This window comes from Lutra lutra, chromosome 18, assembly GCF_902655055.1.
Source record: "Lutra lutra chromosome 18, mLutLut1.2, whole genome shotgun sequence".
NCBI lineage: Eukaryota > Metazoa > Chordata > Mammalia > Carnivora > Mustelidae > Lutra > Lutra lutra.
The window spans coordinates 38,727,116-38,744,123 of NC_062295.1; the positions used below are offsets into that span (position 1 = coordinate 38,727,116).

The 17,008-nt window shown below is 58.3% G+C and overlaps 1 protein-coding gene across 3 annotated transcripts in view; it reads left to right on the top strand.

Moving 5' to 3' along the window:
* Positions 1-422: 422 nt before the first annotated feature.
* MAD1L1 (mitotic arrest deficient 1 like 1) overlaps positions 423-17,008 on the top strand; it is a 316,809-nt gene continuing 300,223 nt past the window's right edge. Inside the window, exons 1-10 of one of the 3 annotated variants that reach the window (XM_047713391.1) lie at positions 423-652; positions 3,145-3,304; positions 6,310-6,450; positions 8,515-8,694; positions 11,277-11,401; positions 12,210-12,291; positions 13,195-13,325; positions 13,412-13,526; positions 15,147-15,208; positions 16,405-16,542. In XM_047713391.1, the coding sequence (XP_047569347.1) occupies positions 3,155-3,304; positions 6,310-6,450; positions 8,515-8,694; positions 11,277-11,401; positions 12,210-12,291; positions 13,195-13,325; positions 13,412-13,526; positions 15,147-15,208; positions 16,405-16,542 (1,124 nt within the window). In that variant the 5' untranslated portion in view covers positions 423-652; positions 3,145-3,154. The remainder of the gene's footprint in view (positions 653-3,144; positions 3,305-6,309; positions 6,451-8,514; positions 8,695-11,276; positions 11,402-12,209; positions 12,292-13,194; positions 13,326-13,411; positions 13,527-15,146; positions 15,209-16,404; positions 16,543-17,008) is intronic. The other 2 variants (XM_047713392.1, XM_047713393.1) reach the window with 2 other exon arrangements.

The window sequence follows — 17,008 nt, forward strand, 5'->3', positions numbered from 1 at the left end:
GGGGGTGCATACCCTTCAGACTCTGGGGGGGGGTGTGCAGACCTTTGGGGTGCAGTAGACCCTCCAGACTCTGGGCGGGTGGTTGGTGCAGACCCTCGGGTGTTCAGTCTGGGTGGGGGACAGGGAAGAGGAGGTTCAGGAAGGACGACGACCCCCGTTACTAGACGAGGGTCTCTGGCTGTAGGAGCTCAGAGGGCCCTGGGAGGATAGCCTAGCAGCAGAGTATTTTGCTTTGCCAACGAGCCCAGAGAAAAGTCAAGATGTATTAATTCAAGTCAAAAGTGAAGCAAAATTTTCGGAGTTGTCAAGAGCAGGAAAGTTTGGCCCGAAGAGGCCACCGTCGGGCGGTGCTGTTCCACACAATACGGTGAGAGGCCACCGCCCCAAGGGCTATCCGTCCCACTGTGGGGGGCGGGCTCCCCGATCGGCCCGCTGGCTACCCTGTGGTGAGAGTCCTCCGGGCGAGGTCTCCCGGGGACCGGCGGCTCCGGGGCGCACACGGGGCTCCCAGGACTCAGTGGTGCACGGACCTGGGTCTTTACGGCGGGTCCTGCCCAAGTCTCGCGAGAGCACGGCGGCAGGTCTCGCGATACGCGGGCGCGGGCGCCGAGGAGGGAGATCTGAGCGGTGGCGGCGATCGCCGGTGTCTGAGGTTAGCTGCCTAGCGCCGGGGTCCCCGGGGGGCGCCGGTGGGTGGCGGGCCGGGGCAGGGGCCGGGGCCGGGGGACGCGCTGGACGCGGGCGCTGTCCCCTTTTCCTGCCTGTTGGCCTCCTCCCCGCCGCGCTCGGTCCCTCAGAGCGGGACCGGGGTCCCAGTCGGCTTCTCGGGTGGCGGGGAGCCGGGCGAGGGGCCGGGACCGGTGTCAGAGCGGGGCCGGGTCCGAGTCGGCTTCTTTGGTGGTGGGGGCCCGGACCGGGGTCAGAGTCGGACCGGGACCGTGGTAGGAGCGGTACCGACTTCTCTGGTGGCGGGGAGCGGGGCGGGGGCCGGGACCGGAACCGGCACCGGCACCTGAGCGGGGTCGGCTTCTCTGGTGGCGGGGAGCGGTGCGAGGGGCCGGGCCCGGGACCGGAGCGGGGTCGGAGCGGAGCGGGTGTCCCAGTCGGCTTCTCTGGTGGCAGGGAGCCGGGCGAGGGGCCGGGACTGGGGTCGGAGCGGGGTCGGAGCGGGGCCGCGGTCCGAGCCGTCTGCTCTGGTGGTGGGGAGAGGAGCGGAGGTCGGAGCGGGGCAGACCCCGACTCGGCGCCTGGGGTCTGGCGGAGCCGGCCCTGTGCCCGGAGTTGCCAACGGTGGCAGAAGTACCGGTTCGGTGCCCAGGCGGAGAAGGGCCGCTGACAGGCAGCGTGCTCTGCGCGCGCAGCCCAGAGGTTGTGATTTCCCGGGGCTTGGGTTTCCGTGGTTGGGTTGCTGAAGATTGGAGTCTGTGGCATAAAGAGGATGGAGTTTGAGCTGCTGCCTAATCGCGTGCCTTGTGCAGCGGCTTAGTTCCAGGCAGTTGAAAACCTGTGTGTGCTCTTCATTCCAGTGGGTTACATGCATCAGTTCTTACAGGGGACGGCCCTAGTGGAACAGAACCTAGTGGCTAAGTTTCCCATTAGGGGGTGGAGAGTGTGGCCCCGGTCTAACCTGGGCGAACAAAGGGGTTTGCCTTCTGGAGCAGACCTGTGCTGTCTCCTACCGCTTGGGCCTGTATCTACCGGGCTCTCAGCACTCAGTGCTTGTCCTGTTCTGTCTCCCAGCCGGTTTTCCACTGACAGTGTGGTTGAGAAGTGAAGACAGGTGTGTTGTCCGGGATGCAAACGTGGCCTACAGAGAAGGGCTCTATTCTCCTCGAACAGGAATTCAGAGTCAAACTAAGATTCCTCCCTTTCTTCCTTTGGGGTGTTGGCTGGGAGTCGTTTTCTTTTTTCTTTTTTTTTTTTTTTTTTTAAAGATTTTATTTATTTATTTGACAGAGAACACAAGTAGGCAGAGAGGCAGGCAGAGAGAGAGAGGAGGAAGCAGGCTCCCTGCTGAGCAGAGAGCCCGATGCGGGGCTCGATCCCAGGACTCTGAGATCATGACCTGAGCCGAAGGCAGTGGCTTTAACCCACTGAGCCACCCAGGTGCCTATGGGAGTCGTTTTCAATCTAATACTTGGGAAAGTCCAGGGCGCCTGCGTGGCTCAGTCGGTTAAATGGCTGCCTTTGGCTCAGGTCATGATCCCAGGGTCCTGGGATGGAGCCCCGATCGGACTCTCTGCTCAGTGGAGAGCTTACTTTTCCCTCTCCCTCTGCCTGCTGCTCTGCTTACTTGTGCTCTATCTCTCTGTGAAATAAATAAATAAAGTCTTTAAAAAAAAATCCTTAGGAAAGTCTGTGTGAGCAGGCCTTTTACCTAGGTGGAACGTGGTATGTACCTGTAGGAATTCACACCTTTGCTCATTAACTGTACCTGGGATGTTCCCCACGCATTGGTGGGCGGGCGGCTGTCAGGCCATGGTCAGTACAGGTTTGGGTATGTGGGTTCTTTTTATTTTATTTTAATTATTTATTAGAGAGCAAGAGAGTGAGCACAAGTGGGGACAAGCAGATTTCCCTCTGAGCAGGGAGCCTGATACGGGGCTGTATCCCAGAACCCTGGGATCATGACCTGAGCTGAAGGCAGACACTTAAGCATGCCCTGGGGGGTGGCCCACAGATGCTGGTTCTTTGCTGTTGTTCATGCTCTGTCCTCCATGCCCTGGCTTGTGGAGTCCAGTGCACACTGGACTTTAGAGCCACGTACACCTGGGTTCCAGTCTGTTCTGTAACTTTCTGAAGTGCCACTCCATGATGTGTGAAATATGTGCAGAAAGACCTAGTTGGCCCGTCGTGCTGCCTGAGATGTCTTGTGTGGAGTTACAGGCAGAGTGAAGAACCATGTGCCAGTCGCAGCCCTGCCATCTGGACATGTATGCTGGACACTCGTCCTCATGGCATCCTTGCCAAGTGGCTCTCAAATTTACAGATGAGTCTTGGCTGCCAGCTAACTGCAAACATGTGCTGATGAACAGTGGGGTCATGTCAGGACCCAGAAAGAGCCCTGGGAGAGTGGGGCTGTTGGTAGAGCTCGTGGTGCCTGCAGAGGCTCACGGTCATCCCTCCCTCATCTTCCTCCAAAAGCAGAGGGGCCATGGATGACCTGGGGGAAAACACCACTGTGCTGTCCACGCTGCGGTCTTTGAACAACTTCATCTCTCAGCGGGTGGAGGCTGGGTCCGGCCTGGATGCTGCCACCTCTGCCCCAGGTTCTCTGCAGACACAGTATCAGCAGAGCATGCAGGTGCGTGCCCTGGGGTGCCGGGGAGGGGGGGATGTCTCTGGGTGGAAAGTGTGTGCCCTGGGGTGTGGGGGGTGGTCTCTGGGTGGAAGATGTGTGCTGTGGGGTGCAGGAGGGGGTGTCTCTGGGTGGAAGGTGTATGCCCTGGGGTGTGGGGGGTGGTCTCTGGGTGGAAGATGTGTGCTGTGGGGTGCGGGAGGGGGTGTCTCTGGGTGGAAGGTGTGTGCCCTGGCAGTTCTTTTCCAGCGGGAAGTACTTGTGACTGCCTTGTACAGGGGAGTGTTCTCCGGGTAGAAGGCACCTGCCCTTGGCGGGGGCCTGTTCAGGTGCCGGGTAGTTCAGGGGAGTGCCCTCCACGTGGATGGGTCTCCAAGTAAAGAGAAGGACTGGGTGTGCCAGTTGGCAGATCTTGGCTTCCCTCTGCCAGGATGTGGCTTTTATAGTTTGGCTGTAAGAAGTCTTATTTTATTTTATTTCGTGTTCTTAGCGGTGCTTGCTGTAGACCCATCAAAGAGGGGCCAGGTCTCCTGGAGGACTTGAGCTTTCACAGACTTGTGGGGTCCGTCTCACGGGGACCGGGGTCACTGGGGCCACACGAGGAGGGGGTGGTGTGTGCAGCCTGGCCCCGGCCCCTGCCGGTCTGCGTCACTGCTGTGTCAGGCAGCTGCTGTCCCCTGCTTCTGCAGTGGGAGCTGGTCCTTGCTAATGGCCTGGGACAGAGACAGTGGTGTCCTGGGGCTCTAAGAGCCCAGAGGAGGCCCAGGCAACCTGTCCTTGAACACATGCTCCTGTGTTTGTGTGCATGTGTTTGCTGAATAATTGAATGATTTTTGTTTGTTTAGTGGACGGAGCTACTCACTGCCATTTTTTCCCAGAGAATTTTTTTATCCCCAAATTGGATTTTTTAGTGTTTGTTTTTGGTGTTAAAGCACTTTTTGGAAATGACTGTGGTATTTGTTTTTTGTTTGTTTGTTTTTGACTCTTGCTCACAGGAAAAATAAGTTGACAACTTTAGTCTAAAAAATTGTTAACAGTTTTTTGATGCAAATGTCTGGAAACTTTTGGCTAATCTGTCAGAACTATAGGATTTAGAATTTCAGAGGCCCAGTTCTCACTAAGCTAGTACTGTGGATGGCCGCCTCTGTGTGGCGGATCCTTAGGTGGATGCCGTAGGCAGAGTGAGCTGGTCAGAGTCTTGTAGCTGCAGGACTGGTTGGGGGCCCTGATCTGGCCCTGTGCTGTCCCCACACTTCCAGCAGCGGTTTTGTGCCCTACCTAGCCTGCAGAATCTGGGCAGTCCCCACCCCCTGCCCTTTTTCTATGCTCCTGTTTCTGTGGGAAAGGGTTTATAGTCTGGCTCTGCTGCATGTCAGTGCTGGCTTTGCTGCATGTCAGCATGAGTGGAGCTGGAGCGGGTGGCCAGCACCAGTGCCAGGAGCTACAAGGTTGGTTTAAATAGAAACATGTTTCAGTTACTGTCCTTCAAATGCAGTCCCTGTGCCAGGAAGATGTGGCCACGGACCTGTCTCTCTGGAGCTCCTGGCAGCTGTGCGGTAGTGCCCACGGGAGCTGGGGGCCACCGTCCTTTGGAGAGGCTGGGCCCTTGCTGCACGCTGAGATAGGGAGGCCAGTGAATGCGGCATAGGGTGGGCTTCGGAACCCCCACACTTCAGCCACTGTGAACTGAAATGAGAGAAAATGTCAGAGGATAAAGAAAGTGTGGACTCAGGCCCTTGAAGAGTGTGTGAGGGGTTGGGTAGAGCAGATGCCTTTCGTCTGGCCTGGGACTTCTCAGCCTCCGTGCTGCTGACATTTGGGGCTGGAGAATGCTTTGTTTTGCAGGACTTGCTTCTGCTTTATGGGTTGTTAGGGGACATCCCTGGCCTCTGCCCACTGGAGGCTGGTAGCAAACACTGGCTCTCACCCCCTCTTTTGACAGTCAGCAGTGTCTCCAGATGTTGCCAAGTGTCCCTGGTGGGACTGAGAACCTCTCGCTGTAGCCAAGTGTTTCTCGAGCTGCAGTGTGCCTGAGAGTCCCCGAGACTCTGTGTGGAAGGAAGTGCCCGGTTGGGCATCTGTGGGGTGCAGCCTGAGCTTCTGCGTTTCTTTCTACCGCCCGGGAGCTGCTGTGTTCGCAGCCATCCCTGGAACGGTCAGGCCATGGTCCATATGCGGAGGAGGCCTTGGCACACTCACTGGTTCCGGGAAACTGTTTAGTGTGTCTTCTGAGGCCTTTCCAGGCTGGACGTCACCTTTATGTATCTACCCTGTGTGGCAGCCCAACTTCTCAGATGGCTCTTAAGTCCCTGGTGCCTGGTGGACCACACTTTCTCCCACTAAGATGGTTTTGTGGCAGCAGGATTTTGCCGACATAACTAAGAAACCAGTCAGCCTGAAGATGGTGGGCCTGACCTACTCAGAGCAGGAGAGGGAGTCTACATATGGGGGTTCTCCCTTGCTAGTTTTGGAGGTGGAGAGGGCCACATGGCAAGGGATGTGGGTGGTCTCTAGGAGCTGACAGCAGCCCGGGGCTGGTAGCAAGGAGGCGGCACCTTAGTCCTCCTATGTGTGGAAGAGGATCCCAAGGTCCAGGTGAGTTTGGAACCTGGCCACCCCTGTTGATTTTAGCCTGTGAGACCCTGATCAGACAACCTGGCTGGTGTGCCTGGCCTTCTGCCCATAGACCCTGACTGATAACAGGGGGTTTGAGCTGCTAAGTTTGTGGTAATTTGTTACACGGCAATAGGAGACTAACATGCCCTTTTTTCTAGAATGAGCCTACACACTGTCATCTTAGAGCCTACCTTTTTTCTCTGTTGTTATTTCCTCTTTGTCTACTGCTTCCTCCCACCCACTTTCCAGCGAAGGGCCCCACATCTGGCCTTATTCCCCAAGGCTGAGTATGGGCCTTGTTGGTGGCAAGAGCTCAGTGTGAGTGTTGGACAAGCCGCTCCCCTATTTGGCACAGCTGCTGAGGGTTCTCTTTTCCCCGGGTGTGACCTGGTCAGCTGGAGGAACGAGCGGAGCGGATCCGTTCCAAGTCCCAGGTGGTCCAGGTGGAGCGGGAGAAGATGCAGATGGAGCTGAGCCACAAGAGAGCACGAGTGGAGCTGGAGCGGGCGGCCAGCACCAGTGCCAGGTGCTACGAGGTGAGTGCGAGCAGGTGGCCCCGGTGTTGGGGCGTTGTGCACGGGGCCTGCCAGGCCATAAGGCAGGTGAGCCTACCGGCTGGGAGCCTGGGTGCTCTGCCTCTGGGCTGCTGGGGCTGCCTTGTTAGGCCACAGACACCAGCCATGCTTAATGTCCTTGGGGGGCAGGGCGCAGGGGATGGCTGTCCGCCACGTGTGCCCGGCCAGGGCATGCCTCTCTGCTGGGCTGCCTGTTCTCCCTTCTACCCCCACCCCACCCAAAGAATTGGGGTGTAAACCCAGCAGAAATACCAGGTACTGCAGCGTGACAGGCTTAGAAAGTTATGGGGTTGTGTCATCCCAAGTCCAGGCCAGAACAATCTTGCTCACGTGGTCATAGGGCCTTAGAGCCAGGATCTCCAGTCTTGGGGATACTTTCTGTTGTCCCCGGCTCACCCAGGGCAAACTGGGCAAGTGCCACCCCCATTACCTAGGGAAGGTGCTTGGTTTCTACTGAGGTTGTAAATCCCTTCCTTGGGTGCGATCAGCAGCACTTTGCCAGAGGTTTTCAGTAAGTGCCCGTGACCTGTGGGAATGCTGCCAAGACTCGGGCAAAGCGTCGGACCAGCAAGTCTCTGACCTGCTTATGCTTTCCCCAGCTGTAGATGTCTGGCCCCATTCTGGCCTTATGTGGCATGTTTGCGTGCTTTCCTAGTCCTGTAAAAATAGTGATGTCTTCAGGGGTGTGATGCTAACTGGGTGTATTTGACTCTAATATGCAGGCTTCTGGCTGTGGTGTGCCATGTGGGTCTAGTAGCCCAGGAACATGGCCTGTGAGTGGGTCCCATGGCCTTGGCATTGCTCCCAGGCCTTCCTCTTAAGATGGAGCTTTAGTTCATGTTCTGGGTCGTCTTAGGAGGGATAGTCTGGTAGGAAGTGGTGGGAAGGGACAGGGATAGGCTGTGGGAATCTTGCTGCTCTTGAAGGTGCATTATTAGGGCTGCAGGTGGCACCAAGGGCCATTAGATGGTAGGAATGGGGGGTGTTGGTGCTATTGCCCTCGCTCTCAGGCAGACAGCAGGGGGTATGGAGCTATTGGAATTCTCCTGTGCCATTAGTCCTCCAAGGGCAAGACCGGTCCGGGCTGTCCTTGGTCTCCAGGGTGCAGCACAGGCCGTGGCACCTTATATGTGCTCAGAATACGTTGGAATGAGTTGGAGGAGTGGATCGTTGCATGGTTGGTGGAAGTCTTTTCTTGGGGAATTCGAAGGGTGTAGGGCTGAGTTAATCCCGGGTCCTCGAGGAGCTTTCCCTTCCCCCCCACAGACATGGCTGAATGTGACCCAGAACCATGTGAGCCGGTGGCTTTCAAATTGTCCCTTTGAGTCTTAGACATCTATCATGGTTTTTCAGGGCCTGCCAGTTTGGCTGTGGGTGGGGATCTCAGAACCTCTCAGATGGTGACACTTTGGTTGTTGTCTGAGGTCTGGGGACCCGCAGGGACTGTCCCCTGCATACTTGGGACGGGCAGTCTGAATAGAGATGCTAGGTTCCTCTCTGGGGTGGGTTGCTCAGGGCCCTGCATTGTGGAAGGGTTCCCTGACTCTTCGGAGGCTAGACTTGCAGTTCCCTCAAGTGGGCCATGTCCGTCTGCGTTCATTCAGCATTTCTTGGTGCCCGGCTAGAGAGGCCTGGTCTGAGCACCGGCTCGGGAGTGCGGGGGTGCCTCCTGCTGCACCGCCTCCCAGGGAGAGGCCAGGGGTCAGCAGCATCAGGTGCCCAGTCGGTGGTCCCTTTGCTTCTGGGGATGAGGGTGAGCTCCTAAGTGGCTGACTGCCGACTCCCTAGACCCCCACCCCTGCCCCGTCCCGCCCGGGTCCATCAGAGGGAGAATGAGGAGTCTCAGTCTTGGGGCTGCCTTCCCAGTATCAGATGGTCTGCAGGAGAGGATGTGCCTGGAGGGACCTCAGCTCTCGTGGGGTGAGCGGGGCCTGCTGCATGACTGGCACCGGTGTCGGGGGGTCCCTTTCCTGAGGGAGGGCTGGGTGGGTCTCCCATTCCTGCTCACTCTCTCCACTCTGGCAGCGCGAGGTGGACCGCAACCAGGAGCTGCTGACGCGCATTCGGCAGCTGCAGGACCGGGAGGCTGAGGCTGAGGAGAAGATGAAGGAGCAGCTGGAGCGCCATAGGCTGTGTGAGCAGAGCCTGGCCGCTGCCGGCCAGAAGCTGCGGGAGAAGGAGGATGGCCTGGCTGCGGCTGGGGAGGTGAGGGCTGTCCCGGAAAGGGGGCGTTTCTCGGGGGAGAGGCGTGGGTGCCCTGGGGTGCTGGGCAGTGTCTTCTGCCTCCTTGCCATGTGTGCGCAGTGTTCCGGTCGTAGTAATCCTAGTAAAAATACTCATTTTCCGGGGCACCTGGGGCACATCTCCCTTCGGCTCAGGTCATGATCTCAGGGTCCCGGGATTGAGTCCTGAGTCGGGCTCCCTGCTTGGTGGGGAGCCTGCTTCTCCCTCAGCCCTTTCCCCTTCCCATGCTCCTGCTCTCTCCCCGCTCCCTCAAAAAAAGAAACAAACCCAACTTGTTTTCCACTCTGTGGCCTTCATAAATCAAACACCTAGCATTTCATCATTTAAAAACTTGCCCCACGTTTTCTCAGCATATCCTGGTAAATGTACATACGAGCACATGTATGCAGTGGGTAGCAGGTAGCTTTTGGCTTCTGGTACTGATTTTGACGTATTCCCAGGAGTGGGGTTCTGGGTCTCCAGGGACAGCGTCTGGCTTTTGCTACCAGTTGCTGTGTGGTCCGGGCAGCGTTGTTGAGGGCCCTGGTTTCCCTGTGGCCTTACCTGTCATGGATGGTGGTATCTTCTGGAAATACTTGCATCCCTCCCCCTTTCCGAAGATGTAAGTGTCACCCCTGGATTTGCATTCCTTTGATTATTAGCAGGTATGTTAGTATTTGAGAACGTCTTTGAAGCCAGCACACAGAGGAACTGTAGTCCTTACTGTCTCTACCAGTTGAAGGTTGTATAAATTTTAGAAACAGAGCCCAAACACTGCTGCTGGTGGAGCTTGGACTCTCCTGACCTTCCCTGTCCCTCTGCTATGGCGCTGCGGATCACAGGTGCAGTGAGGAAACTGATGAGGAGCTGCCTGGGGAGGGAGCAGGGTGCGGGATCATTGGTATTCTGTCTCTGCGTGCTTTTCTCTACTTGATAGATCTCGGGAAGCAGGCTGCAGGTTATTTTTGCCTTGGCAATGCTGGGGAGCATGTTAAGGTTGTTCCTACATCTGTCTTCTGATGTGGATGTTGGCAGGAGAGGAGCGGTGATCAGCCTCAAGACAAGTCCCCATGTCACCCTTGGCTTGCCTCTGCTGTGTGCTAGAGGCTGGTCTGGGGCCCACGGGGGAGGGCAGGGCCTGCGCTCTGTTCGGTGAAGAGCGAGGTGGTGGGGTAGGACCTTGCCACACAGGTTGCAAAGAGGATGAGAGAGGGGTCCAGGGTGGGAAGGTGGCGGCCAGTTGGGATAGAGGACCGTGAATTTTGTTTCTGTTTCTTTGTACCTTCTTGGAGAAGCCTTCCCCGGTGACTCCATCATCACCGCCCCCACATGCTCTCTCTCCACGCAGCCTGGCTCGTGTGCTTGTCACTGGGAAATCCTCTTGCTGACTGCCAGGCTTCCCTACAGCTGGGTCCTGCGTGCGGCCGGCTGTCTGACCCTGTGTCCTGCGCGGCGCCTGGTGTCCAGGAGGTGTTAATTAGATTCCCGAAGACTTCACAAAGGCTGCTTTCCTAGTCAGATGTAGTTTCGTAGCTTCGTTCTTCTGTGATGCCCAGGTTGATGGGCATCCTTGTAACAGAGTGGACCATGCAGATGGATGGAGCGCAGGAAGTGGATGGCCTGTGTCAGCCTCCCCTGGGGAATGTGGTTCCTGGGTTGGCATGGGCCCCTGGGTCAGGTGAGAGCGTGTCAGGCCTCCTTGTTGGCAGGGGTGCCCTGGAACTGCAGGGACTTTGCTGGACCAGGTCCCTGTCCTCCACTCTGGGAGGTTATTTACAGAGACGTTTCTGAGTGGGCGTCTCTGGTGGCCTGGTCGGTGAGCTGGCTTCCCCTGGGAAAGCCACAGACAGAGAGCAGTCACCAGGTGGTCACTAGGAGGTCACCTGGTGAGGGTATGTCTGATGCAAGGATGGCAGGTCTGTCCCTAAAAGTCCTGAAGCTCGGTCCTGGGCCAGCCTCCCCAGCCCCACCTTTTTGGCCAAGAGCATGCCTGCACTTTCCCCAAGGGTGAATGTCTGGCCTCGTTCTTGCCCTCTGGTTGAGAGTATGAGGTCTGCAGGACATTCCCGTGGCCCCTCCGTCCTAAAGATGGCCTCAGTCCCTTGCTTCTGACCTCTTGGCAGGTCGTGGCTGTGGTTCACAGGGAGTGTTTTATCTGGGGTGGGGACGTGATAGGGGCTCATTTAGGATGGAGAGGCCAGGGCAGGTGTGAAGGGAGACCCACACAAGCACATTGGACATAAGCGAGGGTCCCAAGTGACAGATGTCACAGGGCACAGGGCTGTCTTGTCAGGCAGTCCATCACCATGACCCAGTGGTTTCCCATTTGCTTGAGGGAAATGTGAGGCAGGCTGTAGGCCGGATACTCTGAGGCTGGATTGAGGTTGTGGCATCTCCTCCCAGGTCATATTTTGTAAAGGAGAAGGTGGCTCGGTCCCTGCCCGAGGGAGGGGGTGGCCAATGCAGGCTCTTTTGGAGGCATTTGTCCGTGGGTGTGTGGGTCAGAAGCTCACATCTGCATGTGCGTCGAAGCCTGTAAGCAGCTGTGCCCCCTGCCCCCCCAGACCATCAGCACACTGAAGGGGAGGGTCTCCGAGTTGCAGTGGAGCGTGATGAACCAGGAGATGCAGGTGAAGAGCCTGGAGTCTGAGAAGCAGGAGCTCAAGGAGCAGCTGGCCTTGCAGCACAAGTGAGTGGCTGTGCTGGGGTAGGGCTCTGTCCCAGTGCCAGATGAGCCTGCTCGAGGGTCGCCCTGGATCCAGTCGCCCTGAAACCTGCTGGGGCCCATGCTGAGCTGTGTGTCCGGGTGTCTGGGTGTTACCGGTGCGGGAGACCGTGGATGGAAAGGCTTGGGCTTGTCATCCTGTGCCCTCTCTGGTCTGAGCACCCGGTGACCATGTGTGCTGTCCACGCTGAGCCTGCCCTTCCGGTCTGTCCTCCGCATCCATAGGCTGTTGGCCGCCGATGTAGGGGCCACTGAAGTGAAGACAATGAGTGTTTTAAATGTTCTGGGAACAACACTTAATGTTGTTAATGACTGGGAGCGGTCATTTCTTCCCTCCCCGGAGACTGGGATGCCTGCTTGCAGAGAAGCAAAAGGCGAGGCTTTAAAGGCTATGTGGGGCGCCCCTGGGGTGGGTGGGCTGTGGGGCTGTCCAGGCGGAGGCCACGTTCTGAGCGTGCATGGAATTCTCTCTGTGATCTAGGACTTTCCCTTCACAGGTGGTGTCCTAGGAGAGCTTTGGACTCTCCTGGGCCGGATTGGGGGTGTGGTGGGGGGGTGGTCACTCGAGGGCCCTCATCTGTGGCTGTGCTGGGGCGTGCAGCAAAGGTGAGGGAAGAAAGCTGGGGGTGTGGACTTAGCACCCCAATCTGAGGAGATTGAGACCACAGTGCTCTGGGGCCTGGGGCCTACTCAGGAAGGCCTCCAGGGTGAGGGCAACTCTTGGCTTTACCACCTACCTCTTTCTGCACATGATGTGCTTTTCTCTCGACAGGAAATGTCAGGAGGCTAATCAGAAGGTTCAGGAGCTCCAGGCCAGCCAGGAAGCCAGGGCCGACCAGGAGCAGAGGATCAGGGTGCGTTACTCTGTTTCAGGTGCAGGCTGTACCTGCGGGGTGTCCTGGTAGTGGTCTCAGCCATCCTGCCGCTTTAGCTTGGGCTCGCTTGGGTGTCCAGGGACTGTGAGCAGCCCGTGCCCACTGTACCTTTGACTTAGTTCCTCATTTCTGTGTGTGCCTTGCCTGTGCTTGGGGCTGGGGCTGCTGCCCCCCACCTCCCTCCAGCTTTGCCTCCTTGTCGGGCCTCCTGGCTCCTCCTGCTTCTGCTCGCTCACGTGCTGTTCTCTGGCTCTGGGGCCTGCCCGGCTCTGGCACCTCATTCCTGCTCAGCCCTCTGGCCCGCCTGCCAGAGTGTGCTCGCCTGCGTAATGTGGTGCCTGTTTTTCTTCCAGACCTGATGTGCAGAGACCTTATCTGTGTCCTGTGTCAACCTGTGCCTGCTGCTTGACCCTGTACCTGGCACAGAGCTGGGCCCTGTTAATGTTTGTTGACTGACTGATTTGGTCCTGGTCTCATGCACTGAGCTTGTTCAGTGACTTGTCACTGATGGATGCCAGCTGTCCCCAGTGTGTCTCAAGGGGACTGCAGATGGCAAAGGAAAGGCTGTTGTCAACGTGGAGAAGACTTGCGTGTTACCTGGGCGCTGGCGTGGCAGGAGCGGATCTGGCAGGGGAAGAGCGCTGTATCTTACCGATGCGTTTATTAGGGAGCCTTGGCTGCCTGTCCTCGGACAGGTGTGCTGCACCAGGGCCCCAGCCCCAAGGGCAGGGCATCGCAGAAGTGTGACCCCAACCTGTAACACCATGTTGGGGGTGCCCCTGGAGACCAACACGGACGTGGCACGGGGGTACACTTGGTATTTTGGAAGGGGGCCGGGCCACAGTGGTCAACTTTGTCCTCTCTGTCCCTGGCCTCACTCAGGATCTGGAGCAGAAGCTGTCCCTGCAGGAACAGGATGCCGCAGTCGTGAAGAATATGAAGTCAGAGCTGGTGCGGCTGCCCAAGCTGGAGAGGGAGCTGAAGCAGCTGCGCGAGGAGAGCGCCTACCTGCGGTGAGGCAGGCGTGGGCCGGGGCCAGGCTTTGCTCCTCCTCTCAGACTTGTGGGATTTTGAGGGACTTTGTTTCTGTCCCTGCCAGGGAGATGCGGGAGACCAACGGGCTGCTCCGGGAGGAGCTGGAAGGGCTGCGGCGGCGGCTGGGACGCCAGGAGAAGTTGCAGGAGAGTCTGGTCGTCCTGGAGCTGGAGAAGGAGGTGGAGTGTGGGGGGGACAGTGGGCTGTTCCTTATGGGTGTCCTCTGTCTGGGGGATCCTGGGGTTTCACTCTGGCATTCCGGTTCCCCCCCTGAAATGTGGAAGTGCTGGACTGGTGTGGTGGGATGAAGAGTGGCCGCAGAACTGTGGTGTCCCGTGCGGACGCTCATGAGCCGGTCGGTGGTGGGGAGACTTGGCTGGGTGAGCACAGTGTGCTGGTGGTCACGCATCCCCATGTGGGTGGCGGACACAGAGCAGGGAATCAGGTGACGTGGGGAGGACCCGATCCCCTTCTCCCTGCGCACACGGGGGTGCAGAAGCTCTGTCTCGCCCAGTGCACATGAGGGACACGAGCACTTAGCCTTCTGGCCTCTAGCCCTGGGTCCTGCTGTCCTGTGCTGCGTCACTGACAAGCCGCAGACCCTCTTTTGTCTCCTAGGTGGTGGGAGTGTGCTGGTAGCTGCTTGCACTTGGCCGGACGGGCAGCCTGTGGCCTCACAGGGTGGGAGCCGAGCTCCTCTAGGATGCTGGCTGACATGCGAACTCAGCCTGAGGAAGCAGCTCCAGACCGAGCAGTGTTTCCTCTGGGCAGTTCAGAAATTGGTTAAGATCCGGTCTCCGGAGTCACTCTGCCTTGCGTGAAATCCTGCCATGAATGCTTGCTGGCTCTGTGACCCTGGGCAAGTTACCTAACCTCTCTGTCTGCCTATGTAATGAGGAGTAACGGTGTCTGCCTTGCAGGGTTGTGAGGGCTCAATGAATTCACGTCCCCTGCTTAAACAGGGCCTGGCCCTTGGTAGGTGGTCGCTGAGCATCGGCTCTAGCGACAAAGTCGTTCACCAGCCTGTGCCCTGCATGTGAAAGAGCCATCGAGTGACTGCATGAATGCAGTGAGGCCAGCAGGGCGCTTGGCCCGGGTGGAGGTGGGGCAGGCCACACAGAGACGCATGGTCCTCCCCCTGACGTTTCTTACGTCTCTGGAAGAGGTGGGGAGGACTCCAACATGGGCCGCGGGTGAGCGTGGGAGAATGTGAGATGCAGGATCAGGCAGCCCCACGTGCAGTGCCAGGTGGGGCATGTCCCACCTCCTGTTCTCCCTGCAGGGACCCTGGCCCTAGTCGGCCATGTCCGCTGAGGGGGAGCGTATCTGCCCTGTGGGCCTGGCCTCCCATGGAGCCCCTGGAGCGTGAGAGAGGCAGCACATTCTTGTGGTTTCAGCACTCAGGTCTGCCCTGCTGTTTTTATGGGAGCAAGCACGAGGCTCTTTGCCACCCCTGCCCCCATTCTGTGGTGCTTTGTGCGCTGAGACTCTGACCTGACTCCAGGTCTGACCTGACCAGGAACGGGCGAGGCGCTGAGCGTGCTTGTTGTGGGAGTAAGCCGTCGGCTCCAGAGCGGACTCGGGGCGCTCGGGCGCTCAGCTCAGAGATACGACCAGTTTCTTCTGAGGGATCAGGGAGACGTAACATCCTCCTTGTCGCTGTCACTTTTGTGGGAGGCTCTTTGGTCTGGGGACCGAGGTGGGGTCGCATGATGAAGGGCTGCAGGTGGCTGCAGAGGCCTTGGAAGGGAAATACTGGGGTTACGGTGCTCTTAGCATTCACCTCCCTGTTTTTCCAGAAGCTGCTGGCAAAGCTGCAGAGTTGGGAGCGGCTGGAGCAGACCACGGGCTTGAGCATCAGGTAGGTGGGGGTTGCAAGTGCCTCGGGGTGCTGGGCCGGTGGGCATGGCTGGGAGTGCGGCCCTGGCTCCCCGGCATTGCCAGTAGCCACCCTGCTAGAGTCTGTCGGGGCGGCTCTGGCCGGGGATGCGCAGGTTGGATGAGGTACTTACATTGTTGGGGGGGAAACAGGACCAAAGTGACTCTCTTGCCGAAGTCCTAATAACTCCTTTATTTAAGGTCAGCTGGCAGAGCGCTGGCAGGGATCTGATAGCCCTGGGGTGTCAGGCTTTGTGAAAGGACATCTTTGTGGATGCTGAGGGAGTCATTGCTTTCAGGATAGGTTGTTCCTTTTCGGCAAAAACAAACAGTGGAGATGAACTGGGTTTTGGGGGGCAAAGAAAAAACACTATGGTCGAGGATTGTTGTGTCCTGTAGGTCCCCGCAGCAGCCTCGGCTCATCTGTGAGCTGCTGCCATTGTGGGGATGGCAGGAGGCGGAGGGGCCATGGTGGGGTTGCTGGCTGGGCAGCGGGGGTCTCGTTCCCAGTGGGCAGGACGGCCAGGGTGGGCAGCATTCCACCACCACCTGCCCCTGGCCCCACACGTTCTGCTGCCCGTTGTTCCAGGGGCTACTGCCCCTCTCCCTCCAGCGTGGTTGCCTGTCCCTCGGTCCCCAGGACTCTGTGGGTCCGCTGCGGACTGGCTCTTGCCTGTAGCTTCATCACTGTGTGGTGGTTCCATTCTGGGAGAGGGCTGGTGGGAGATGAGTCCATGGAGCTGTGGTGTTTCAAGAGCCTTTTGTTTTGTCTGCTTGGGTGATGTTAAGACTGTAGCTCCTTGGTTGTCTTTCGTGTTGCTCTGGGCAACTGGGCCAAGACTGAGAACCTTCTTTAAAGAGTTGTCCTGTGATGACACGGTCCTGCTGCTGGTTCTGGACCCTGTGGCAGTTCCCGTCAGCATTATTGACTCCATTGTGCGTCCCTTGAAAGTGCCTCCTCATCGGCTCTGCATGGCTAAGTCACAGGACAGACGAGGCTGCTGATCACGCTTGAACTGCACTTGCGGGGCCCAGGCTCGTGGAGGGCCGGCCCAGCGGGGCCTAGCTGCTTTGTGCTTCCTCATGCTCTCGGCACCTATTAACTCACCGGAAGGCTTCCGTCCTGCTCCCAGGGAGCCTCGTCAGAAGAGAAACCTCCCTGATTTCTTTCTTGTGCAGGAGATCAGAGGCCCACGCATGCCCGATTGGACCAGCTGCCGGCAGGTCTGAACGCCCAGCGCGGGCCACAAAGCACGCAGCATCAGTCAGGCCTGGGGCTGGGGCCCAGCTGGCGGCCATCTCTGGCCCGGAGGGGAGGTACGGCTACTCCTCGGTCCTTTGGTCTCACTTCCAGCCTGAGTATGGCTGGCGTGCGGGGCGCTGACTGCCAGCTGGGGCGGGTCATCTGCCTGGTCACCTGCTTGTGTGTGTTGTGTGTTCAGTGGGTGGCTGGGCTAGGGGGGTGTTGAGCCCCCTTGGGGTCGGCCGTAGGAGAGTGGGCTATGTAGGCAGAGGCCGGTGTCTCTGTCAGCCCCGGGCCAGGGAGCCCCTCTTCAAGTCTGTGCCTGGCTCTGGGCTGGTCTTCTTGCTGGGAGTGCAGCGCAGGCCTCACTGTGCGTGCAGGGAGGAGCACAGTCCCATGTTGCACAGGTGTCCCTTCTGGGGGGCCGGAGGCTTCTGGAAAAGCAGGTGGGGCATCCTCGTGCTCCTGGGCTCCTGGCAGCTGTTGGGGAGGGGTCCTGTAGAGGCAGCTTTTCTTTCATGTGCTTTGTCACCTGTTCCC